This window comes from Microcebus murinus, chromosome 1, assembly GCF_040939455.1.
Source record: "Microcebus murinus isolate Inina chromosome 1, M.murinus_Inina_mat1.0, whole genome shotgun sequence".
In the NCBI taxonomy this organism is placed as follows: Eukaryota; Metazoa; Chordata; class Mammalia; order Primates; family Cheirogaleidae; genus Microcebus; species Microcebus murinus.
The window spans coordinates 92,092,753-92,120,152 of NC_134104.1; the positions used below are offsets into that span (position 1 = coordinate 92,092,753).

Consider the following 27,400-nt stretch of genomic DNA (forward strand, 5'->3'; position numbering starts at 1 on the left):
TTTTCTCTTCCTTCCCCTCCCTCCGTGTGTCTGTCGGTCGGTTTCGGGGACGCAGAAGGTGGGGTTGCCAAAATCTGAATTCCTGGCACTGGCCGCGCGACTTTGGAGCCGCTTTCGGCCGAGTTCCACCTTGCCAAGTAACAGCCTTTGCTGTCCAACATCGTGTGCTGCTACGCGAGAAAGTCACATTCGGACCCTTTGGCTAGATGGGGGAGTTTTTTTTTTCTCCCCCTTTTGCTGTTAGTTTTTTGAAAGGGCCTTTCTCTAACGTCCACCTAAAGGCAATTTCTTTTCTTTCTTTTTCTTTTTTTTTTAAGCTATCTTTGGAGCTTGACAGCTTTTAAAAACACAGGAGCATGTTAGATGGAATGGCTGAAGATGTGTCCTTAACTTTATTTTATTCGAGATTTCCGAGACGATTAAGACATTTGGGAGACGAATGCAGTGCTACTAGCAAATCAAAAGTGAATAATTCACCCAGGGGGCAAATGTTTCTGGAGAAAGCTAAGCTTTTGTCTTGGGGCAAGAACATTGAGAGTAAGAAAGTTAATAGGATGGTGAAATCTTTGAATAATCATGTAACAGATTATGGAAAAAGACATTCTCTGGAAATGAACCTTTTAAAAAATTAACTTCGCTGTTGACAGTGGCAATGGCAATAATGTTAACACGGAATAAAATTACTCCTAGAATTTTTATGTGCACTATATGTAATACTTAATTCCCTGCCCCCGCAGAAGGGAGTGCTTGGAGTTAAGGGGATAGATGCTTCTTGACTTTGAAATTAACAAGTTTTCCACGTCTTTCTGCAAATATGAAATGGAACTGGTGTTGCATTTCACTGGCTTCACCCCATTTCCTTTATTAAATATTTCTCTGGTGTGTCAGGAGAACTGCCTTTTTCTTTTTTAGAAATTTGTTTGCTTGTCAAGAAAACAAACAACAAAAGATCAACCAAAAACCAAACAAACCAAAACCCAAACAAACAAGACGCAACAACCCCAAATTTTTACTATTTTAAAAGTGCGTTTCTATTGCTATTTATGAGCCTTTTCAACATCTGGGGGTGGGTGGGAATCTCAAGTTGCCATTTGAGTTGTTCAGCACTGAGAGTTGAAGAAACATCTTCAAGTTTGTAATTTCATAAATAACAAATGGTTCAAATTTTTCCTTCTTCCTAGAAAGGGTATTTAGGTGTAGACTTTTTTGTTGTTAGTGTGAAGAGGTGTCCTTGAAAAAGAAGAGTTTGGGGTGTGTGTGTGTGTGTGTGTGTGTGTGTGTGTTTAGCAGTGCTATCCCTATCTTCTGTTTCTTTTATAAATTGTGGGACTACTTATTGCCCTTCAATTGCCTCATGGCCAAAGGCTTATTCATAGTGCCTCTTGACTAGAGCCCTCAGAGCACTGAGTTCTTGAAGTTTATGGTGAGTTAATGACTTGAGTCTGCATTTGGCTGATTACCCGAATTCTCTGCAAAATTGCTTTTGGTCTAATTTCTCAAGAGCTTAGGTTTTAACTTTTATGTAGGTATAGAGACAGCACAGTTCTGTAAGGGTTATTTAATTCATTAATTTTTGTTCTAAACTATATTGTTTAGTCTTTCATAGAAACTTCCTCAAGTTTGCATTAACTGATTGACATAACATTACCAGCCTTTGTAGCTATTCACCATCAGGTCAACAACTCTGCAGCTTTTAATATTGATTAAGACATATTGCTGTTAGTGAATCAGAATAGCTTGGTTTAAGAACACAAAACCTTAAAAATGGAAGTTTCACATTTCATTTTTTGTTTAATAACTGTCCTAAGTAATGATTAGTATTTAGGATAGGCCACATGTAAAACCTCATACAAAATAGCAATACACAGCCATGTATCATGATGGCAGTAATTACAATATTTTAAATATATTTTTTACTTGTTCACAAGAAGCCAGTTTTGTTATTTTGCTTACTAGGTGTAATATTGAAGCATGCATTGGCATGTGTTAACTGAAAGCTTAGGTTGCCATACTTTGCATGAGTGTGTCCCAATCGATTATTTTCATTTGTTTTTCTTCAGTTTGATTAGAAGCATCTATGAGAAAAATCTTATTATCTCCTTCAATTAAGGGTATAATTTAATTGTTTCATTGTGATGAAATGCTAACCAGGAAAAAGAATTTAATAATATCTAGATTAAAGTTTTAAAATTGAATTAAAGTGCAAAAATGTAAAAATGCACACTTACCTGACAGGATTATCCAAACCTAAAATATTGACTGTTTACTTTACAAATATTATGTTATATATTCTGTTCAATATTATTTTTTGTAAAAATCACATTAGATAAAATTAAGTCAATAGCACTCATTCATGCATAATAAGGAAATAAGCATTTTTTGAAACCAATTAATCACTTTTTATAATGTTACAAGCATTTTATTTCTTTAAAAAAAGCAGTGTGTTGTCATTTCCAAGATAACTTATTATTATTTCCCCTTTAGTAATATGCTTGCTCTCTGACTTTTTTTTCTTTTAAGGATTCAAAGGAAGAATATATATTTCAATGAAATATTTTCAAAAGATCATTTTAACAATTTTAATTAATGGACTGATAAGGCAATTGATTGTTCTCATCTTCTTCCTTCTAGATCTTAGATGAGTTTTGCAATGTGAAGTTCTGCATAGATGCCAGTCAACCAGATGTAGGAAGCTGGCTCAAGTACATTAGGTTCGCTGGCTGTTATGATCAGCACAACCTCGTTGCCTGCCAGATAAATGATCAGGTATGTTGTAAAGATTTTCTTGTCTTTCTTTGAGAGCACTAAAGTATCAGTGAAGCCTGAAGAATAAAAATAACAGTTGAGCTGCAGTAGACCCTTGTGGCCTGTTTGTTGATATGGTGAAAGGTAATGCACAAATATGAGTAAGATGCAGAACAAAGTCATCTTCAGTACTACTTTGTTTCAGTACTACTTTCTTTGAGTAGTTTATTCACTTTGTATTAATATCCTTCATAATCGCTCCAGTTTTTTTTAGTGTAATCGAATGATTTAAAAATGGAATACTTATTTATTGCTTACTATTGTTTAAATTCTTTCTTTACCATCATAGTAGGTATATTCATAGAAAGTATTGAGCTAATCAAGAACATCCTGTGAAGTTCTGCAAAAATTGGAAGTGATATACTTGAAATGTTATACAGGTTTTATTTGAAGTGGTAGGTAGATGTACATATGAGATATCAGTGTGGACTTACCTGATTATGTATTTTATACTGATTTGCCTAGTTATAAATGAGAATGCTTACTTTTGGAATAATCAAAATATACTCTTTTTTTTTGTATATGTGAAAAAGTTTAAAAATAATACTGCTGGAAATTGCTTTGTGTCATTATGGAAGACCATGCAGTGAGGTTGACTTTAATAACAATAACTATGAAATAAAGATCATGAAAATATCATGAAACATATTTTTCACTTAATAAAATTAGGTTATGAATCTTATAAGTTAATATGACAATACTTAAAATAACAAGAAGTTCAGCCTATTAATTTTTATTTTATAAACATTGTTGGGTTAGAATTTAATTATGTTATAATCATTTATTTCTTTTAACCCAATGGTTTCCTAAATCAAATATGTTTCAAAGACCATATTGAAATGGTTGCTTGGCAAATCTACTATGAAATCACCACCAAGAAAAAGAAAAGTTTAAATTAGATGTTTCCAATTGAAAGCTGTTAAATAAAGCTAGCGTCATATGGTCTAAGACTCTATTTCAATCATCGTTATGAGATTATTCTTTGGCATTTTACCAGCTACCAGATAATTTTTACTGGCTAAACTGTATAAGAGGCAGTAAATTGTAAAATTAGGTTTAAATGGGAATCATTTAAAAATCTTCAACATACATCAAAAATAATAAACCAAATGTTTTTTCTCTTTGCCGTAAGAAAACAAGAGGCATTATTGACAAAGGAAAACATTATTAAATTAGCTATTGATTGTGAGCAGAAAATATCCCAAGCCTGTTGTATAAGTTACTGTCACCATCAACAACAAACATTTTTTTAACACCTACTATTTGTAGATGTGGGAAATACATAGGTGTTGTGAGTGAATTGTTCATGTTATGCTTGAAACTGGAGGACCTCAAAAGATAGCTTTAAGATGAAATAATATAATCATATTATAATAATTATTTGTCATCCATATTTACTGACAATAGGAGCTATTTCTTTAGATAGATAAAACTGTAGAATCAGTGAAAAGATGATCGACAAATGGGGCTTTTAGCCAATCCAAGTTCACTCCTAGCCATTTTTTCATCTAATATGTATGTGTCTAATGTTTTATAATAAATATACTTTTGTCACTAGGAATCTTAATTCCATTAAAAAAAGGAAACTATTTTGCTGTTCCTTACTATGAATTAGGTTACTCATTAGAGTAGGCATTTGTAATTTTACCATAGTTACTTTTGAAGTAATATTGTAAAATGCATTGTTTTTAAAATGAAAATATGCTGATTTTACACCTTAATGAATGGCATATTTGCCTATTTTAACTAAAGAACCAGGGAAAATAGTTAATCAGGAAAAACATGTAAGGCCAATATTAGACACATACTTATTATTTTTTAAGTACTCATTTTAAACTTCTGTATTATGCTGACAGAAATCTAAGATGGTAACAGAGTGCATATCAAATAACATAATTGTGAAATTGATATTACATGGTCAGGTAAGTTCACCCATAAATAACAAGGGGGGAAATTCAGAGGTAAAAGGAAATTCAGAGGTAAAATTTGTGTGTTAAGTGTATAATCACATTTAGCTGTATGCATATATTATAAGCATATTATATTCATCCATAAGCTCATATGCATATTCTAAAGGCTAATTAAGACTAGCAATTCTAGGCAGCTTTGAAATGTGTATGTTGGAATAGGTACAATAATAAAACAGCTGACTAAAGAGATTCTCTAGCTCTATTTTTTCACTCTCTTTTCCATAAGGAATAGGAGCTGCCAAATGGTGAATAAGCACAACTCATCACATAATGAACACTCCCATTGTGAAATATTATTTAATATTCAGACATAGAGAGAGACTCTGGATTAAGAGTAATTATATGAAATTAACAACCTCAATGCAAATGTAGCACTCTATAAGAAATTATAAAAAGTGTTTCTTTTTGCTCTGATTCTTAAAGCTCAAGTTTGTAAAATGAATTGTAATAACATGACAGGTATAAGTTCTAGACTATAAAAAGGAAGACTTTCAGATGGTGCTTTCAACTGCAATCTAGTCATGGTAATAATTAAGTCATCTAACAAAAAAGGATAAAGATTACCAAGAATAAAACAAGAGTGTATACAGCTTACTTTTGCAAAGATACATATTTTAAAAACTTCTAATGTCAAACATCAAGTTTAATCAATTTAGATCAGTTTTATAATGATGTGGAGGGGTGCTATAAAAGAAAATAAAAGTGCTTGCTAAGAAGATAATACAATTTGATAGTAGTGGGACAAACATGTGTGCTGGATAAAACCCATATTTGATTTGTTTGGGGCGAAGACGTTCTTAGAAACAGCATGGATTTTGGTTTTTAAGTAACATTAATAAAGGATGTAATCTGTTTTGTATCATAAAAAGTAAAAACTAAATCCATTCAATTAACATTTACCAATACCTTTCTACAAGCATTTTGTTTGAGGGAATATTCCTGAGTTTAAACTTTCCAATAGATGTCTGTAAGTTATTTCAGATTTATTTTCAGACCAGAATGAGTTTTGTGGCAGCTTTTTTCCTTGTCAGTGCTGCCTAGAAAGACTCGAGTTTTGTGATTTTAGACATCTCTTTCATTTCATGCTTTCAAAATTATTGCAGTGATGTTTTTGGAGATAGAAATTCTGAAAACACTGCCATCACTGCTAAACCATAATTTGTACGTAGCTGCGGCTTCTGACTGATATCCTTATTCCTTCCTGAAAAAAATTGTATTAACTGTAGTAATTTATCTTTACAGATGGCCACACCAAAGACACTACTCAGTTGAGACCACAATCACACCTAAGTCATAAAAGAGTAGATTCATAAAAAACACCCAAGTCTCTTTATTCTTGGCGTCCTAATTACTTCCCCCTTATTCCTTAAAGTTTTTCTACAATGCTGTATAGCTCCACTGCTGTGGCACAGAATTTAGCTGGAAATTTTTGCTGAGACAGACAATGCTCAAGTATTTTCACATTTTTAACAATCTGAAACTGTCCTTGGTTGCTTTCAGGAGTAAGAACTGGTCCTCAGAAGCAGAGCAGAGCAGGAACAAAAGCAGAGAGTTGGTTGAGAAAAGCTCTTTCCAGACTAGGTCCTCAAGAGGACCAAATATATAGGGAAAGCATAAAAACGGTTTATTAATTATTCAGAGGTTTCATTCACATCCGAAAGCACCCATGTGTATAATGTCAAGTAGACCAAACATCTAGATGATTTACTGATTTTTTTTAACCTAAATATTTTGATATCCTTTCTTTTAAAGTCTTATAGAGATCTTACTTTTGCGAACCATTTTGATTGGTGGACGTGGCACATTTCTTTAAATTTGGGCTCACCCTGCTCTGACTTTTCCCTCCATCTTTTGATAAGTCCCCTCTTAACCCCACATTACTATGCCCTTCACCTGGATCAAAAGTCCCCATCCACCTCAAGCAGCGCCAGTTCTCATCTTTGAATATATTCACAAGTTTTGTGTACTTATGGAATATTTCTCTGGAAACAACAGTTTCCCCCTAATAATTCTTCATGACGAAATCTAACTGGTTATGATCAGAGAGATCACTAAGGCACAGTGCCCGATTAGTTGACTTTTTAGACTTAAAGGAGATCTGCCTTTCCACTCATGATAATTAGAATGATCTTGGCATGTTTTTTGGGGTAACATTTTATATATGTATGTGTGTATGTGTTCTGTATCACAGAAGGGAACATAATTTTATTCAAATGCCTGTCCTGTCCTTACATGGTCTCTGAGTAGAATAAAGTTCTCAGAAACCCAAGACATTATTAATCTTGTCATTTACACAAGGTGATAAGTCCTTTCATTTTTAAGTAGGCCCTTGACAGCTGGTATTTAGTAAGGAGAAGAAGAGAACTATGCTGTTCACTCTGAATAAAAAGAAATGTGTCGATAAGAGATTATCTAATGCCTGATATATATTTTGAAGAAATGAGATATAGAAGAATAACTGCCCCTCAGAGAATACAAAGTCAGAATTCACTTCAAGGATTCTGCCAGCTCCCTTGTGGTTAATGAACGGCAGCAAGACTCTACAGTGTTTTCAGTTGGAACAGGCATTGTTCTCGTTTGTGCTTTACCTTATAAAGTTTTAACTGCTTCCAGGACGATCATGGCTGATTTGGCACACCCGCTTTCGCTCTCCTTAGGTCCACGTGAATGATTCTATCAGACTGCTGTGACACTAGAACAGTATTATTATTGTAAGCTTATTAGGGGCTCAATTATTAAGTTATTTTCTTTGGATTTTACGGAGGAAAAAAAAGTCCACTTTCCTGCTTCATTCAATTAGTACAATTTGTGCAAAAAAGCTGGGTAGGTTGGTCAGCTATGTGGAAAGCAAAAATGTAATTTGTTAGCCTCTTTACACTTTTTAAAAATGTTTGCATCTACTGTCAGGTAATTTGTTAATTTGCTCTTCCTTTACAAGGATTTCTGTCCACATTTTGTATGACTTCTTTTGATGTTAAAATTATTATTGGCTTTGGGCATTTTCTTTGCTTTGCTTTTAAGTCAAGTTCCACTTTTATACCAAAGTTATGCTCTGCTGTTTTAAGATGAATGCCAGCTGGCAATACCCAGAGACTGGCTTTATGAACAGTGCTTAAACTAACTTTGGGGAGATGTTGTCTGGCTGATAAGTAACTTCCCTCACCCGAAGTTGTCTAAGGCATAGTTACCATTTGATATTTACATCACAAAACAAACAGCACTGCCCCTCCCTCTAAAATAGTTTTCCTCATATAATAATGCCTGTGTACAACATTGGCCAGGAGTTTTATTAAGATTCACAGATTATACAAGTTGAAAGACAGGATGACCTCAAGTGTTAAGTGAAAATGTTAGGTAATTATTGTTTGTATGTATATATCACCTTTCATTCAGGAAGATCTCAAAGCATCACACCCACAGTAGATTCCAGCTATTTCTGGGATGGCTCCAAGAAGGTAGTCATAGGAATGCTTTACACACCATCAAGGAGGAGATGTGTTGGTCAAAGAAAAATATCTAGCCCAATAAAAAATTTAAACATGATCTTTAGCTTGATTATAGTGTAATCATGGAACTCTTCTTAAATGTTTAGAAACCATTCAGAATGATCAGAGTTTTCATAGAATCAGATGAAATGGCCACCAAAGACAGGTTTCTTCTATGCTCTGCAGAGAGATCCTTAGAGGTTATTTAAAGAGACAACTTGGAAGGCTTTCAGGCTGGGTACGCTGTAGGCTCTGGGTGTTATGAGTGGATCTTATCATGCCTTGTTTATGCAAACTAGAACCCTTGGTCAATTCTCTCTGTTTTGTTTCATTCATAAATAAACTTTGTGTTTTTTTTTCTTCATGTTATTAACAAAAAGATAAAGGTGCAGAGAAGAAATTTCCCCTTCAATAATATCTTGGCTCAGTGAATACATATTTTTCATTTTGGAAGTGGATATAGCAAGCCAGTACCTGGTCTTTCTCAATTAATATTTTCTTGTTTTTAGATTGTGACCCTAAAGACAAATATGGGATACCTTTTCTTTGGAGAAACTAAGGGCGATTTGCTTTGGCAATGCTTGGCTGTGATGAAGCTTCTGTTGTGTTGGACAAATTTATGTTCTGCCAATTTCTGTCTACTGAAGACACCTATCTTTACCTCTTACTAATTAGGCTCCGAATGTATAATAGGATCCTTCCTCCAGGGGCCAAAAACTTTACTCTTGAGTTTGGGTTTCCTACATTGCTATGGATAGACAGGAGTATAGACCATGTTTCCTACAGCCATCATACATGCACATGTTGTATCTGTGGACTTTCTGCAAACTCTCTGCAGCACCAAGACGGACTGATGTGTTCATATCAACTGTTGACTGTTCAGATGTGTAGATTGTTAACCTACCTCCCCTCCTACCCACCCCCCAATTGTTAAAGTTCCACTCAGCTTTTCCTAGTCTTTTGAGTATTAAATTGAATAAAGCTATAGAAAATAAAGGATTCAAGCCAAATGTTGGGAGCTGGAAGAGGAAGGAATCAACTGTCAACTTCAAAGCAAAAAGACAGCAATAGTCTGAAAAAGTTGTCTCTCAGTACAGATTTTTCAGGGAGTACATTACTCTATTATTTCAATTATTACAACTTCCTGAATAGGTTGAAGGTCATTCATAATTCACACTTGTGTCATTTTTAGACATGCCAAATGCAGTCTGTTAAGCATAAATAAAACTTCCAGTGCTTGACCAGGAAAAATAAACGGGGATTCATAACAATGAGGCCTTGTTCATCTTTTTAAAAGTAAATGATGCGTTTTCTTTCTTTCTTGTTTTCCCCCTTGTGCACAGAATTTTTCTTCTGTCTCAGTGGTACAAATATAATACTTTAAATTGATCCAAGCATAGTAAACTCAACAGCAAGGCTGGTCTGACAGATTCTGGATTTTTCCATAGTATGGGATAATAAATGTGAGCCAACATTATTACCATTTATTAATACAAATGGTTACATCATTAATTTAATAGAGAATTTGCTTGAACACATGCCTTGACTGTTTAAGCAGCATTCGACTGAAAGTCTTTTGCAGGCTGTTAACTTCCCTATCAGAGTGCTTATGAGTGTCCATAAGCACTCTTTAGTGCTGTCTTCTTGGGTTTCAATAACCAAAGAAGATGAATACTTAATGATACATGATTAATTCCAATTCTAATTTCAACTATTATATAATAAAAAATATATAACACAATTTATATAACATAATGTATAATTACATAGAACTTGTATGATATACAGGTAGAATTAATAATATGCCATTAAGCATTCACTTATATATAAGTATATATAAAATATGAGATGGCTAATATTTTGTGTGAATTTTAAAATTTCCCCAAAACATATACTTTGCCAGATTTATATGTCACCTATAAAATATACAATATATTCAAGCACATATATATTTACATTACATGAAAATGTGTATTTTGGAAGTCTAGAATTTGCAAATCAATTCCATATCACCACTGCCTTTCATACCTAGCTTAGCTTTGTGAGTATTAGCTGAATGGATATTCTCTGCATTTGGAACTAGTTTCAGGGTTTGATTAAAACAAATTAATAACAATAATTACATTTAGAGTACATTAATTTACATTAATTCCTATAGACATGTATAATATTATATTTAGGCTTTAAATTGTGAATTTTATTAACAATAAAAGTGAACAATTTTGGAATTTCCAGTTTTATTTTCAACTACATGAATGACTTCGAATTTTAAAAAATTTAGAAATTTCACTACTGTGCTATTTTAACAAAGTTTAAAAATAAAGAATAGTTTAAAACATTAATTGTAAATACTTATCTTTATAAATTGAGGTATGCAGAGATCCACCTATAGTATTTATACATAGATAGAAATTTATACAAAGATAGAAATACAGCTTTCTATAAAAATAGTCAAGCAAGACACTGGGAAAACTAAATTTTTTATGTGATAAAATGAAAAGACTATCTCAACTGCCAAAAGTTTCATGTGCTTCAGAGTTAGGATATGTTCATGCTTCTGGATTTTGGTATTGTTAACAGCTACCAAACAGAAAAATTTGGAGGAGTTAATACAGTTTTAAAATATTTATTATCACTTCTTTTAAAAAATGGAATTTCCATATAATCTTATTTCCTTACACTACAAGGTCCCGTTCCTCTTATCTTTCACCTTATATTGGGATGAATTGAGTTTTTCCTTCTAATAGAGCATTCTGAAAAAGAGACAGCAAAATAAGTCAACAATCCTTTTGTATTAAGTCAAACTTTTTCTAAGTGTTTGAGGTTTTTGAGCCTTTCTTTACATATTTGAGTTGAATTTATCACCAAGTTTCAGACCAAGGATATTTTTATTTTGGATTGAGATAATTTTTTTCCCCTAAAACGCCCCATGGGAGAGGAGACCTGTTAATTCCTTTATGGAATTCAAGGGAGTAATTGAGTCGCTTCTATTTTTCTCCAATCCCCAAATCAGAGAGGTTATATTGGTAGTATCTCTGCTTCTGTTACATAACTCAGATGAAATATACTTCGTAGAACTGCAATATAGCTGAGATTTCAGCATACACTGATTTAAAGACATGACTATGTTTTTATAAGTATGGTCAAGCATACTTACTATACAAATCTGTGAGAAAATCTACATAAATCACTTCTGTTCTTTGTTGCATTTTTATTGCTGAAAGATCTATTTTCTGACATAAAAGCGTATTTTCTGAAAGGCTCAATTCCTCCATGATTACATTCCATCATTCCCCCACATAATTGTTTCGAGGCTACAGATTGTCATTTTGTTTTGGCTTAAATTACTCCTGTCAATTCTCAAATGCCTGCAGGTGTATTATTATTGTTAGAAAGTAAACTAAATGTGTATGTGTACATCTCTGGATTCAAGTATTCAAATTATACTCTCGGGCCACTGTAATTAGAAGAGGAACACGTAATTTTACTTAAATGTCTTTAAGATCCTAAGGGATGAGAGAGACTGCAGATCAACTGGTAGAAACACCTAGAGAAAAGGGCTACATTGGTAAGGGTGTGGTGGATGGGACTTCGAGGCACATTCTTATTGCTATATGGGGAAGCATGCCCAGAATCTGCCCTCATTATGTCTGGTGCTTGCCAGTTCTTTTCAAACCTCAGTTTCATGAGCACCATAAAAATTCACTTAAAATCTAAAAGAACACCCTGAAGTTAAAATCCACTCTGCTTTGCCTTGCCTTTCATGGCTTGGAATGTCACCTTTTACCTCCAGTAAACAAAGCCAACGTCAACACTCTTCCGTGTCTTTTATTTTTTATGCACTCAGTATTCTTCACATGACAATCTGGACGCTTAAAGGGAAATTACAGTAGTGATCTATGTCCCGCAAAGAGAATTGTCTTCATAACATATAGTTATAGTGTATCAATCATTTCCTTTCGTTTCTTAGACTATTCACATTGGATTCAGTAAATCTAAAATGGAATTAAAAGGGACATGATTAATAGTGGACTACAGAGAAATAATGATATCATAATACTTTCTTGAAATGACCTGGCCTGTGTGTCCAAGTAGCATTCCTCAACAGAGACAATTGTACTGCTTTACTGTCTTGCTGGGTATTGTCTCTTTAACCTCACTATTTCCGAGAAGCCACCGAAAAGTTCTAATATGTCACAATTCAAATGTCAACATGTTGTTGGAAAGGAAGCTAATAAGTTAAACCTTTAAGAGATGCCAAAAAAAGAGGTGATTCAAACTGTTGAGAGAAGTCCATTGTTTTCTAAGGGGAAATAGAACTTCAGAATGAAACAGGGTACTTATAAGTATTTAACTGGAAGGATTAGGGGGGAAAAGCAAACTCACACATTATCATCATTATTATTATTTTTTTAATTTGGTAACCTTTTGAGCAGAACTGTTCCTCTCAGTGTATTTCCAAAGAAGGGAAAATATTTGAAGGTTAGGATTAATAAGATACAAACTGCAAATTTACTGTCTTTTATAGAAACAGCACATAACAGGGAGTGATTTTTCTAAAGTAGTCTGGGTTCTATCAATAGACAGATATAAAGAATCTTAGCTTATATTGTATTATAATATAGCAACATTTTATGTGTGCCATTATTTTCTACAAACCAACTTCAGGTGTTAAACTACTATTGAATGAAAAAAATTATTTTATTTTGACAGGAAAGAAACTAAGCAGAAAATATTCCTCATTGAGTTATTTTTCAAATTTAGCACAATTTTGTCCTCTGATCTTTTTATAGAAAAATAAACAATTGTACTTTAGAGCCACCTACTGGAATAAAGAGGCACGTACTTATGTTTAAAGTCCTCAGCTTTTCAAAAGATAAATAGACAAATAAAGTATAAGCCTTTCTGTTGATCTTATAAGACATTAATTTACTCAGCTTTTCACAGTTGGAAATATCAAGTGGCCCTATAAGAAACTGCAGTTATGAGCAATGTCTTCTAAGACTATATTCTAGAATATGGTGTTTCTTGTTGTTTTTGTTGTTTTTGGTAGGATGTGTGTGGCCCAGATATTTAGAATCTAGAGTTTTTTGGCTCACTGTGGCTGAAATTCTATTCATGGACATTCTTAGTAAGAGGATTGGGAGAAAAGACCCTCATTGATAACGCTGAAGAGCAAGAAAAAGATCCTAGGCAAAGGAATAATCTTCTCTGAGTACTATGGGGCTTTGCAAAGATACTGTGGCAGAATGTAATTGGTCTCATTTTCACCAGCTAATGGCATAACTTCATTCTTTCTTCCAAAACCTCTATCTTGTTATGGAATTTTTATTTAATAAATACTTTTACAATAAAATGAAAAACTGAGAACAATTTTCATGGTAAAATGAATAAACATTTTAAAGATTTTCATGCTTAAATGCTTTTACAAATGAAAAAAACACTGGAGCCTGGGCACGTATATTGAACAATGACTTGCCTAAGTCACCAAGCTGCTTAGGGGAAAGGTAGGCAGCTCTTGGAAATTTTAGGTCAGGGTTCTTTCCACACTTGCTCCACTGCTTTTCCGTCAGTCATTAACAGATTTATTAAATCCTTCCTCTCCTTAGCACTTTGCTGGAAAGCAAGGAAAATAAGCACCACCCCCACTACCCCGATAAATGAATCAATAACAGGCATAATGCCTACTTTCAAAGAGTGAGAATCAGGAGCTGGGCATGGGGCAGGGCCTGAGTGTGGGAGCACCATCCTGATTGGTGAGAGAGGGATTAAGTTTTCAAAAAACAGAACACTCTCCCTTGCTGTCATGATCTTTTATGCCATGTCCTTCTAACCTAATACCTTTGAAACACCTTGTTGAGAAGTTGCTACTTTTGCAGCCTTACTCAAGGGGGGCAGGCTCAAGGTTAGCTGGACTACTGGTGGATAACACAAGACAGCATTCAGCTCTGTGAGTATGTGTGTGGTTCACTGGGGTGTTTTGAGGATTTAGAGAAGGGGAAGTTCTTTGTTAAACACTGCACAGAGTATATGTGACACAGCGAGCCTTGCAGTAAGAAAATTTTGATTTGCGAAGTAGGATTTGGAAAAGATTTGTGAACTGGCTGCAGAGTCACAACTTTCCATTTGTCACCAGAGGACTCATTCTCAGTATATAAAACAGGAAATCACACTTCTTTTGATAAAAAATAAAAAGGCATTTGTTTGTTAAGGTATGAGAAAATGTACAGATATCTTTATTATTAATATTCACTCTTCTCTCTTTCTTGATCCTGTCCCCCATTTTTTTTTTCTTTTGTCTTTAAAGATATTCTATAGAGTAGTCACAGACATTGCGCCAGGAGAGGAACTTCTGCTTTTCATGAAGAGTGAAGACTATCCTCATGAAACTATGGCGCCGGATATCCACGGTTAGTACTGCTCATGCCGCCTTCCTCATTACCCTCGTTTGGAGACTATGACGTAGCACCCACAAGGGTCCATCACGTTTGGTGTTTGTTAGTTTCCCTAGCTATTCAATGTCAATTTTAACAAATTCCTTCTCTTGGACCAGCTATTTTTTTGGTTTGACATCTGGCTAAATATTATGGTGAAGCTAAAGTAAGCAGAGGTCTTTCCTAAAGTAGAAGTCAAAGGAATTTTGAGTATTTGGACTGGATCTCCACCTAGTTAAGCCTTTTGTCAATGCCTTAGACTATGGTGATAAACCTTTCACTGCATAAGAGTCATTCCAGAGAGTTTGGTTTTGAGCTTCTCTAATCTAGGGGATGTTTCTTCCATCTAATGTTCTATTACTGGGAAAAGTATTTCTATAGCCATAAAATTTTAGCCAGAATGACCATATGGGAGGAGAGTGAGGAGAGTAACATTGAGAGAAAAGTATAGATGAGGAAATTTTAGAGCTGGAAGAATTTTTATTTGCCAGAGGCCTATTTTAAATCAAGAGAAGAAGGATCTAAAATAATCATAATTAGTAGTGATGTATGTTCAAGTCAGGTAAAGAGAAAACTCTACTTGTGTTGATTTGTATCATTGAGATGACAATTTAATATTTTTTTTCTTTTTTCTTCCTATTTCTCTTCCTAATATAATGTGATTTGGTTCAACATAATCTAGTGGTGTCTTTAGAGTGTTTAGTAGTTGGAAGGGCCACTGGAAATGGTTACTCATCCTAACCTACCAAAGAGGTGGGGATCATGCCACCATCTATCCCTCCAGCTTTCCACCCAGATGGGAGAACCTTAGCTCTTGCCTTTATACCTCCAGCAAAGGAAGCTGCCACCATCATCTGGCTCTTTACTTGGATATTTTCTTCCTTTGGCTAGGCTGCATTCTGCCTCTTTGTAGGCTATGGTATTGTATCTGGGTGGGGGACTTTTAGTATTCATTTTCCTCTTAGAAACTCTGATGGGTAAGTGGGTTTAGAAAACCTAGAGTTTCCAATTAGCCCGGTAGAGTTTGAGCCTGAATGGTGAGTCTGGCCCAATGGGAAAGGGATCTTTGGCAGCAGGAAATGTTTAGATGATAAAATATGGCAATCTGTACTTTCTCTGGTACAATGTATATTTCATCTGTAAATGTATCTAAAAAGGCTTTCAAACAATTATTTTGTGAAATATAAATGATTAGCTTACTACTCTCAAAAGGCCTAAATTGAAGTGACTATTCTACTTTGAGGTCTGCAATTCATAAATTATCTTCCTTTATAATCTTCTTGATCTCATCAGTTGCTCATTTTTAATGTGTCACATCTCCATATTGCTACATATATCGTGTATGTTATATATAATGCTTATAATATTTAAATGATTATTTCTATTTCCTACTTCTAGGATTTAATTTAGGAAAGAGAAAATAAAACAAATGTATTGCATACCCATTATTTGCTAGATATTATATGTTCTCCATATATTGTCTCATTTAATCTTTTACACATAGATCAAGCCTGTGAGAAAGAAATTACATCCATTTTACAGGTAGGGAAACTAAGGCTAAGTAAATTGGCTAAGAATGCATGGCAAGTAAGTGGTGAAGTCAGCATGCAAACCAAGGTCTTTTCTGTCTCTAGTACTTAGGCCTTTTGCATCTGTTCTGTGGCCTGGAGGTCCTGTTTGTGTTCAGGCTCCTGACTGAGATCTTAAATACATGAGTAGTGTTGCAGACTATAGGTAATGTTTCTCTTAACTACTTAATGTCATTGAGAATCCTGTCTTTACAGCTGAGGTGATTTTTATTTTATTTTATTTATTTTATTTTTTTTTAGAATATTTCCCTCTTCCTTAACCCTCTACATCTAAAGTTCACAAACTGTTGAATCTACGTGGCAATTTCTTCACCTGTCTGGGTCCACTGCTATTAGTTTAATTTAAACTAACTAGTATCTTTTGTAGATTACAACAGTGTCACATTTTGCCTCTCTGATTGGCTTCTCATACTGCAGCTGGGGAAAATTTTTCTAAAAACCATTCTAAAATATGTCCCTGCTTTCCAACTTTCCATGGCTTTCTGTTCCTTTCTTAACACAGTCCTAAAAGGCCCCCATGACCTGCAGTCTCTCTAACTTCATTTTTCACTCCTCCCTTACATGCACCCTGCAGACCTGCCATTTACTACAACTTTACCTTTCCATGAATGTGTCATATTCTTTCTTGTCTCTGTAATTTGTCCACGTTGTTCCCACTATCTGAAACACCTGCCCCCATCCCACTTCACCTGGCTGATTCTTACTCATTACAAAGCCTTTTCTGAACCTCTTTTCTGCAGATGAGATGGAGTAGGCATGTTTCTCCGTGCTCACTTAGGCCCTACGTATGCATCTGTCATAAAATATATCACAGTCTGTTTGTTCACACATCTTATATATTCATTCCCTAGCAAAATGCCTAGCATTTGGTTGGTGACTAAAATGTTTCCTCAAAAACATTCAGTCATTTTCACCAGCTGTAGGTCTATTAAACAGGGCTACATGTCTTCTTGTTGGCTCTGGGTGTTTTTTGGCAGTGTGAGCTGTTTTCACGATTGCGTCTGTGATTGTATTTGTGTGATCTGTGCAGACCGTGGCCTCATGAATGGGCTAAAAGCTATTGAAATAAAAGGAAAAGAAACAATACCATCCCTACTGACATCTTGTCCCCACCACTACCATTCATTTATCTTATTGATTTAAAGTGCAAATTAATATGTTTGCTATTTAACAAAGCTATGCCAATTAGCACTGACCCTTGGATAACATGAATTAGCCTAGAAGGATACTAAAAACATCCTGGATCCCATTATTAGTGATGATGAATGTGAAAGCATTTCCAAGTTTACCGACATTAACCAGGCATAAGCATGGCTCAGATGGGGACTCTGTATCCTCTGTGCTCTCCAGGTCACATGGCATTGGCATAGTGAAGAGTGTATGGAACATTGGTGGGTTCAAATCCTAACACAACCACTTAGCTCCCTCGCTGATTACAGCACTTAACTTCTCTGAACTGCATGCCCTCATCTGAAAATTAAGATAAAACTACAACCTATAATTCCTTATCATCACATTTTAAGGAATGCCAATAATCCATGTATGGGATTGACGAAAATAGATGAAGCTCAGTAAGTGGTAATTATTACTTTTAGTACTCTCTGAACCTAGAAAGGTTAGTCAAAGTTTTATCTGGTCAGGAGGATGTACTGTAGCCACAGTAATTGCTTGTGTTATTGTTCCAGTCTTTGTCCTGGGTTCTTTACATACATTATTTCTAATTCACATTAAAATTGATATGGTAGATATGACATTCAAATAATATCTGTTATGTCTCGTATAATTCAATAAGACTGGCTGGTTTGTGATGGCACGTCCTAACCACCCAATCCTAGTAACACTTGAATTGTTTTCACAGAAGAACGGCAATATCGCTGTGAGGACTGTGACCAACTCTTTGAATCTAAGGCTGAGCTAGCAGATCACCAAAAGTTTCCATGCAGTACCACTCACTCAGCATTTTCAATGGTGGAAGAGGACTTTCAACAAAAACTCGAAAGTGAGAATGATCTCCAAGAGATACATACAATCCAGGAGTGTAAGGAATGTGACCAAGTTTTTCCTGATTTGCAAAGGTTAGAAATGACATGCTGTATCACAAAACTTGTATATTTATTCTGCAATGTTATGTTGAATTTTTATGCCAATGAGAAATTTGGAACTGCAATGAGCTGGACAGTGTGCTAGTGGCATGCTCAGAAATCATTTTTCCCTGGAAATTCTCATCTGTAAAATATTGACAGTGAAACTAGAATTAGTTATTTTGATGTCAGATAGAAAATAATATGTTATATTATTATTTAAGTAGTGTTATTGAGAACTAAAGGTTTAACTTTACAGTAAATTATGATTTAGAAAAAAAATCAAGAGTGCTGGACCAAAAATGATGCTAATTAACATAATCATGCCAAGAAACAGTAAAGCTACCTATAGAAAAAAACATAGGTAATAAAAAAAGACCACCTATAGATGATTAAAGAAAGACTGGATTTGCTATTCACTTGATGAAATGTCAGTGATCTTTTGATAGAGCAGTGTAACTCATGGACTTAATTTCAGCAGTTTAGCTGCACGTATATAAAAGAATAGGAGAAGCATGTTTGATTTCTTAAGAGGAAAAAGATAAAGATTATAATCTAAATGAAGCAATTCTCTAATACTTATTTTTAACACAATGAAAACCGTATTTCAGTGATGTATTAACTTTTTATAGCCTTTTGAATTTAATTCAGTAACTTTTATTTCTATTAAAGAAAGCAACACTGGAACCTACTCTTTGAAAAGTATATTAATAGTTATGCTACAAAATGGTCTTTAAAATAAGAAAAGCATATAAGTAGCCAATAGGTTTTTGTTTGTTTCTACCTAATTGTTTTTGCCTTGGTCCACAAATAATTCTAATAATTGTATTTATTACTTTGATTTTAAATCTGGAAGTGATCCTGGAACTTGTAATCAAAATTTCAAATGAACATAATATCATTGTATTTAGATGAGAATGGTAGTATATCAATTGGCCTTACTCAAGAATGTGAATTACACAGATTTTGTCTTGGACACTCCACCTCTTTCGGTTTACCATTTTGTTTCATTTTCTTCCTGGCTCCTTTTCCTCCTCATGTTGACCTCTATTTATTGCCCTGCATCCTCCTCTGGTTGGGCCTCTTTTAGGAAAGGATTTCATATTTGTCATTCACTTTAAGGCATAAATGACTAAAAAAGCCATTAAGGATAACCTCTTCCTTGAGGAAATTGAGTCAAAATAGTAACTCTCCAGCTTTGAAAATTTAGGACTACTTTAGCTATTAAAGAGAAAACATTTGGGGGAATAAGAGGGCTTTCCCAGCACCCTTTAAGCTCATCTTTATCACTTAATATAAATCTGCATAGAGGATATATCTGTTATATGTGTTTTGTAAAATGTGGATTCGTAATAAAAAAAATCACAGCATGTATCCTAAATATAATTGTGCCCAAATTAAAAAACAAAATGAAACTAATAAATACTAATGAATAGGAAAAGTACTTATACTGTAGAGGAATATCTCTGGTGTCTGAAATGAAGTATATTTCCTTCAATTTGTTATAAACTTTAATAGAAATCATTATAAAGCAAAAATTGACAGACTAAACACTAAAATGTAATTCTTACTTCCTACTAGAAATGTATAGCAACACTTCTTAGGTAGAGAAAGCTTCTTAATCTGCCTAGTTGTAAGATTAAGCCTGAGTCAACTCTACTTAATGCTGAAACAAACTGTCAGGTTAGTTGATTTAGTCCAACATTCAATAGAGACCAATAAGGAAACCTAACTATCTGACACTGGGTGAATTCTCAAAAAAACTTATTTTTGGTACCCCAGCCATACAGATAAAGCATGTCACTCTGCAACTTAATGTTAATGATCCAGTCAGTATTTTTGTGTATAAATTATATAATTTAGCCGTATGTATTACCTACATTTTCTAAATGTTTTCTACTTTATTGAATGCTATATTGTTGCTTTATATTTTGACCAATGAAAATTCCTTTCTTGACTTGATACATTATTCTATTCTGTATCTTATGTGTAAAATATTAAGAAGGCCAAAAGAAAAAAAAAAGCAAGAAAGAAACAAAGGTTGATATGCAAATATTGAAAAGAACCAAAAACAGCCTAGAAGGCTGAGCAAAGCTGTATAAATTGGGATAAAATTCTGTGAAAAGTGAAGTCTCACTAATGACTGACCAGATTGCTTCTGTTTATGAAAGCAACGAACATTTGCATTTGTGAGAATGACTTGCTTTTTTATGTTTTTATCACTGATTAGCTGAAAGCCGATAATACCTTGGAACAATATGGATTTTCTGCTAGATCAGGAAAATCAAAGACAGGAAAATTCCTCTTGCTTTGTTATTTCCCACCCCCCTAAGTGCCATGCACTTATAATATGCTCTTAAAACTAACCCATACCTTGGAATTACAAGAAGGAATAAGACCCAACATATAGGCCAATCTTTTGCCACTAGATTTCAGGGCTTATGATTTGATATATAGCCTATTGGAATACATGTTATAAAAGGGCTTGCCTTTATGGGTTGCCAAGGACGAACAGTGGGAATTGCAATCTGTACAATGGTTTTGGAGGATGTCCCCAACTCAGTTCAATGTTAACTGCAGTTGTCGATATCTCTCTCTTAACTCGTTTGTTAACATTCCAACTTCTGTAACGAACAGAGGATTACATATTATAGATAAAGATAGGACCTTTCTTATGACTCCACATACCTGTACTCTCCTGGTACCTTTTGTTCATAGAGATATCGCCAGTGGTGCTTAAATAGAATAGCATTTCCAACTTGGCTGACTCACGGGGCAGGAAAAATAAGTTCATATGCCAATATGAATAGAGTTGTAGGGAGGAAGCTGAGAAACAGAAAAAGTATAGGAAAGATATTTCTAACTTACCAAGATATGAAAACGGGCAATTTATTTTCCCACATACACTCCCACTTACACAGTCTACATAACCACTGGGTAATATATTCTAGGTGCACAAAGGTCTTAATTTATATTGAACATCAGCATATTTATCTCACAGTCTCACAACGAAATATTAATAAACATGGAAAACAAAGAGTGCTTACATGCTTGTTAGTTTTTTTAAAGTAATTTTTTTACTATACAAAGTTTCAAATAAACACAAAACTAAAGAGGATGGTATAAAAAAACGCATAATTTCAGCTTCTATAATTATCACACAAGGCCAATCTTGTCTCAGCTAATACCTGTTTTGGATTATCTGAAGCAAAACCTGACGTTATATCATCTTATTCGTAAGCAGTTCATATGTGTGTGTAGAAAGTAAGAAAATCTTAAAACATTAATTCAATACCACATTTTAAAAGATAATGATCCTTTAATAGTATCAAATATTTAGTTAGGGTTCAAATTTCCTCAGTTATCTCATAAATTTTAGAGTGTTTTTTTTTTTAATTAAGGTCAAAATAAAGTTCATACATACCAATTGGTTAACAAGCCTCTTATATCTGTTTGAATCTAAAGGTTCCCCCAGAGTCAGTCTGTCTCTGTCTGTTTCTGTCTCTGTCTCCTCTCTTTCTCTCTCTCACTCTCATTACTATTTATTTATAGAAAACTATAGAAGAAATTGAGTTGTTTTCTATAGCATTTCCTCCAGTCTAGATTCTACTATTTATATCCCTGAGGTGTTGTTTAACTTCTTTCTCCAAGATCCCTTCTATTTCCTGTAAACTCTTAGTTACATCCCAAGCCTTGGTTGGGATTTATGTTCACAGTTTTAGCAAGAATACTTCATTGATGGTGTCATTTATTTCCATCAGAAGGCACATAATGCATTGCTTAGATTCATTAATTCTTTAGGGGCTGCAGAATGAATGTATTCTAATTCTATCATTCTTTTATCATTTATTATCCAGATTAATTCTGTGTAGAGAAACTTTTTTATTTGGTTCCCCTGGAGTACAATTTATATTGGAAAAGTTGAACATGCACATGAATTTTTTCTCTATTTACCAGCTTTTCAGAATAATGGTTTGGCTTCTCAGTATCCTCTAAGGGTGGCCAGTGAGGTTCTGTTTGTGTGTTGTGAATGTCATCATCGTTAAAAGAGTGTCTATTTTTATTGATGCTTATCTTTCCCCACATTGGGTCAGTGGGCATCTCTTTAGGTTGGGACCCTAATTGCTTTTACATCAGCTATGATTTTCTTGCTTTTCACCAAAACAAGATGTTCTGGTCCCATCTTGTGAATTTCATTCTTCAGATTTGACATAGGCTATTTCTCCACAGAACTCTGGTTACTTAACTTGGGAGTAGTATCCTAGTGTATTTTGTGTGTATGTGTTTAATTAATACAAATGTTGCAGACATCTTCTATCACAGTAATTATCAATATTTGCATTTAATTATATTCATGCAGATTTCATAGACAAATTTTAGTACAAAGTGGGAAACATTTGAAAAGGAAAACATTTTAAACTTTAAAACACAGAGACATTTCTAATCATGTTTTTCTTTTAGGGGTCTTAAAGAGTGTATCCACTTAAAATATTGTGTACTTTTCCCCCTACTTCATAAGTTTTATATACATATATATTTGTATATTTATTTGTAGGTGTATGTATATACACAGACATGCACACACACACACACACACACATCTGTGCATCAGTCCACCCATCCATCCATCCATTCCAGGGTCATATTGAGAAGTTGCTCTTGAACAGTCAGCTTGCAGATCACTTAATCATTTGATGACATGGTTAGAAATAAAGTACTTTTTTGAATCTAGAGATTATACACATTAGACAAAATACCTGTCTGTGTGTTCTTAAGCATTTTCTTAACGTTGTGTTTGAGCCTTTGCGTTTGAATGAAGTAGTGTTAACAATATATGTTGCTGTTTGAATTGTGCAGTGAATCTAAAACTAGACAAATAGCTTATTGTTTATCATGCTCCTAAATTGTCAGATAATCCCTTCTAGCTGTATCAAATTTATTTTCTAACAACAGGCGCAAGTCTTCATATTGGTGAGAGACACATTCTTATGAAACATAAAATGTACTTTTGTTTGTCACAAGCCTGTTTCTTCTCTTTCCTCCTCAGTTCAACTCCTCTTCTTTCTTATTTTTATAATTGACAGTTAGATTAGCAATAAAATGATGTCTTAATTATGAATGTGTTCTTTGTCACCATGTCCTATTAAATCAATTGTTTTCTTACAGCCTGGAGAAACACATGCTGTCACATACTGAAGAGAGGGAATACAAGTGTGATCAATGTCCCAAGGCATTTAACTGGAAGTCCAATTTAATTCGCCACCAGATGTCACATGACAGTGGAAAGCACTATGAATGTGAAAACTGTGCCAAGGTACAGTGAATTTGTAGGCTACTTGGCCTCTCTCTGTCATCCTGCTCTCTCTTAATTCATCACTTACTACGATATATAAAAACAAGCCTTGAGAGGGGAAACTATAAATATCTTGAGAAAAGTAGACTGAGTGTTGTATGCTAAAAGGCATTAGTAGAGTGTATAAAAACACTTAGTGGGTATCCTTTTATTTTTTTAAGAGAGGAAGTGAGGCTTAATGGTGAGTTCCAGAACTAGGTGTCAGACATCCTTGGTAAATTCCTGGTTCCGCTACTGACTTGCCAGCATGGAGTTGTTTTATAGTCTTACGGAGAATGAAAATTTTATCCAATGCATGTTACTGATTTCTTTTAATAGCAATTTGTGAGGAAGTCCCATAAAGTTTCTAAATGCCTATTCAGAAAGAATAGGAGACTCCTACATTTGCAGATTTTTCCACCCAGGTCCTCACCATAAATCATAACTTGGTGCCCATTAAAAAGTGTGGAGCCTCTGTCTTAGAGGTCAGTGTTGAACAACATAAGGGTGAAATGGAAGTACTTAACTGGGACGGTAGCTGTGAACTACAGTAACAATAATTCACATATTTTTATTTTCATGTTTCCTAATTAACTCAAAGATGCCCTGGTATCATTAAAGTTGCTTTCTATTTCCAGACATTTTTCATAGCACATGAATACCTTTTCTCATGCCAGTGGTAATCTCTATGCTCCACTGGATTACCAAATAATCATTCTCCTGCAACTCCCCCATCCTATGTACATTAAAATAAAATTTTGATACTTTTTTTTGCCTAAAAAAAAATTAAAAAGACATTTCAGATTCTCTTTAGTGATGTGTTGCTCCCACATGTGTTTGGGTGGCTTTTTCTTTTCTTTTCTTTTCTTTTTTTTTAGTGCAATGTCCAAAGGAATGGTTTCAACTTGCTGGCGACTTGCTGGAACACAGTGTTAGAATTTAACCCCCTAAGAAAACTCTTTAAATAAATTTGGGGTTCTTTAGTAAAAATCCCCCAAATTTTATTTAAAGAGTGGAAGTAGCACACTTGTTTTAATAATGGCATGACCAGCATTTTATTATTCAACACCAGTGACTCTAAATGGGATCAAAAAGACCTTGAATGTGGACTAACAGTGCCATTCATTATTTTGTTCAACTGACACCACTGGATACTCCATACCAAGAATGTAGAGCAGAATAATTTGAAGTTCCTACCCTAAAGAAGGGTGCACTTTTGAAATATGACTTTCTTCTTTTAGTCTTTGGGGAATACAAATAAAAACAAAACAAATAAAATTCCTTCTTGAGTCATCCCAGGTGGTCTTTATTGTGTCCTTGAATTAAGTTTCTTGATTAATCAGTACTCATTTCCTAGCAGGTTTTCACGGACCCTAGCAACCTTCAGCGGCACATTCGTTCTCAGCATGTTGGTGCCCGGGCCCACGCTTGCCCGGAGTGTGGCAAAACATTTGCCACTTCGTCAGGCCTCAAACAACACAAGCACATCCACAGCAGTGTGAAGCCCTTTATCTGTAAGTTTTTAACACTCCAGCCCTCCTTCCTGCATCTGTCTCTCCTCCAAAAGTCACTGTGATCAGGAGAACGGCCACACATGGCCATTAGGGAGTCACCGTATTAGCTATTTATGGTCCGATCCAGTAGGGCTATTTTCTATTATAAGAAAATCACTTATAACAGATCCATGGTGTTTTGTCTGTGATCCCCAGGGTTTTTTATTTTAGATGAAATCAATAATAGGTAGAGAAAAGAGAAGTTGTTAAATAATGAAAGGGAAGCCTCCCCAGGTTGTAGGATTTAATTGAGGCAATCAGATTTGTCTCACACTGTAAATGTTCATGGCTTTGTAAAGCAGCGAATAGCAGATTTATCATTAAACAAGATGAAGTGATTAAAAACCTGTTCTGGATCAGAAAGAGCTGGAAGAGCCCCACCTGGCAAGTAGGCTTATGACTCTGTGTATATGTGTGTGAGTGTATGTGTGTGGAGAGAGGTGGGGAATAAAATGCCCTTTAATCTAGCCATTGTTTCCAATCACAGGTTGTGGATCGGTAGTTCTCTGTTACTTGAAAAGCAGAACATTTTCACTTTGATGCTGGACACGCTGTTTTTCTTACCCACTTCACCAAAGCAAATTTACAGGCAATGTGCTTTTAGGGGACATCCATTCTGACCACCTACTTAGAACATCCCTGTACAAAGCACTGTAGAAACCTACTTCAAACAAAATAAAACTCAGCCCTCATTTTCTTCTTCTAGCTACCCACTTCTGTTCTCTATGTTGTGCTCAAATATTTTATAAGAAAACTTAGTTGTTCTTAGTCCATCTGGGCAACAATTCTGGGCTTCTTTTGATCCATTGCTTGGCTGGGCGTATAAATACAGTGACTCATTGAGTTTTACTACAAACTTCGAGACTGATTTCGGATCCAAATGCACATAGAATTGGTTGAAGCATACTCAGCACTTGGCAAGACCTCTGACTTGGGTTTGTACAGGGTATATGAGACACTACTACAGGACCTGATGGAAAAAACTAATTTTCAGTGCCAACATGGAGATGCCAGAGAATAACTCTCTTCTTTGCCTTGACACAGCCTCCTTTTGTGCTTTCAAGCACCAAGAGAGCTTTTCCTTTTTTCCAGCTTGCACTAGAGTCCTGTTTTGCTCATATGTTTTTCTGTTCCTTGGGTGGAGGGAAGAGAACTAGCAGATAAACAAAAGGGTGCTCTAGTCTCCATTGGTGAAGCTCTGTTGAAAGTCACAGGAAATAAAGTATACAATAGAAATTTTAGGCTTCTTGTCTCAAAAAGGCATTCCTGACTCTAGGTTGTAACATCCTGAAAATATACTTGGAAGTGCTACAAGCATACAGTATTAAATTGTTCATTTATTTCTGATTTTTCAGAAATAAATTTTGGTAAGTCTTATTATGTTTTGGTTCAAAAAAAGTAGAATAAAGCACAAGGGATGCTCATCACCCATTTGATGCTTTCTCTAATATTTAAAACAAAAGTAAAAAAATATAGACTCCTATCATGTAAGATTCTGGAATCTCAAATTTTAATTGTGTTGAAGTCAAGCATTTCACCGTAAAGTGCTATAGGGTGTCTCTTTCCAATCAGGTTGCATAAAGTATTTCCCATGAATGTATTTTCAGTAATTATTGGTAAATTTAAATAACAGATGGCATTCTTCAAATATAAAATCTGACGGAGAACCATGGAGTAATTATGAATAATAGCCGTGTAATTTTAGAACAAAAGAGTTTAGGGATCAGGAGTTGGTGTGGAGACCAGAGTGGAGGAGGTTCACCTAGAGCTGATATCTGTTTCTCACCAGAAGGCCACACACCACGATTTACCCCCACTGGTGTGTTTATGGCAACTGTCTCTTATTACAGTGTGCCGCCAAGCTTTAGCCCAAAGTCACCAGTGCTAAGGTAATTACTCACTGCCTTTACAGAAACCTCCAGCCTTCCTAAATAGAAACCACATGCTCTAATAGGCTGAATATATTCAAAATGCCTCTTAATTTGTTTAATAAATAGAAAAATGCAACATTAACTGCTGGCTAATTCCTTATTACTGAGAAAATTACAGTAGAGTACAGACTTCAGCATCAATTGAACTAGTTTACCTGGAAGCCTGGTGGTTTGTGGTATGCCAGATCCATCCTTCAAGTGCTGAAAACAAAGCTTCTGC

General features: G+C 34.7%; 1 protein-coding gene across 16 annotated transcripts in view; it reads left to right on the top strand.

The window, feature by feature from the left end:
* The window catches only part of MECOM (MDS1 and EVI1 complex locus), a 537,691-nt gene that overhangs the window by 475,902 nt on the left and 34,389 nt on the right, over positions 1 to 27,400 (top strand). For 8 of the 16 annotated variants that reach the window (XM_012779222.3, XM_012779224.3, XM_012779235.3 and 5 more), the window contains 5 exons: positions 2,632 to 2,766; positions 14,568 to 14,670; positions 18,142 to 18,358; positions 23,531 to 23,678; positions 25,057 to 25,210. In XM_012779222.3, the coding sequence (XP_012634676.3) occupies positions 2,632 to 2,766; positions 14,568 to 14,670; positions 18,142 to 18,358; positions 23,531 to 23,678; positions 25,057 to 25,210 (757 nt within the window). Of the gene's footprint in view, positions 1 to 1,130; positions 1,424 to 2,631; positions 2,767 to 14,567; positions 14,671 to 18,141; positions 18,359 to 23,530; positions 23,679 to 25,053; positions 25,211 to 27,400 lie in introns of those variants that run through there. The other 8 variants (XM_012779221.3, XM_012779223.3, XM_012779233.3 and 5 more) reach the window with 2 other exon arrangements.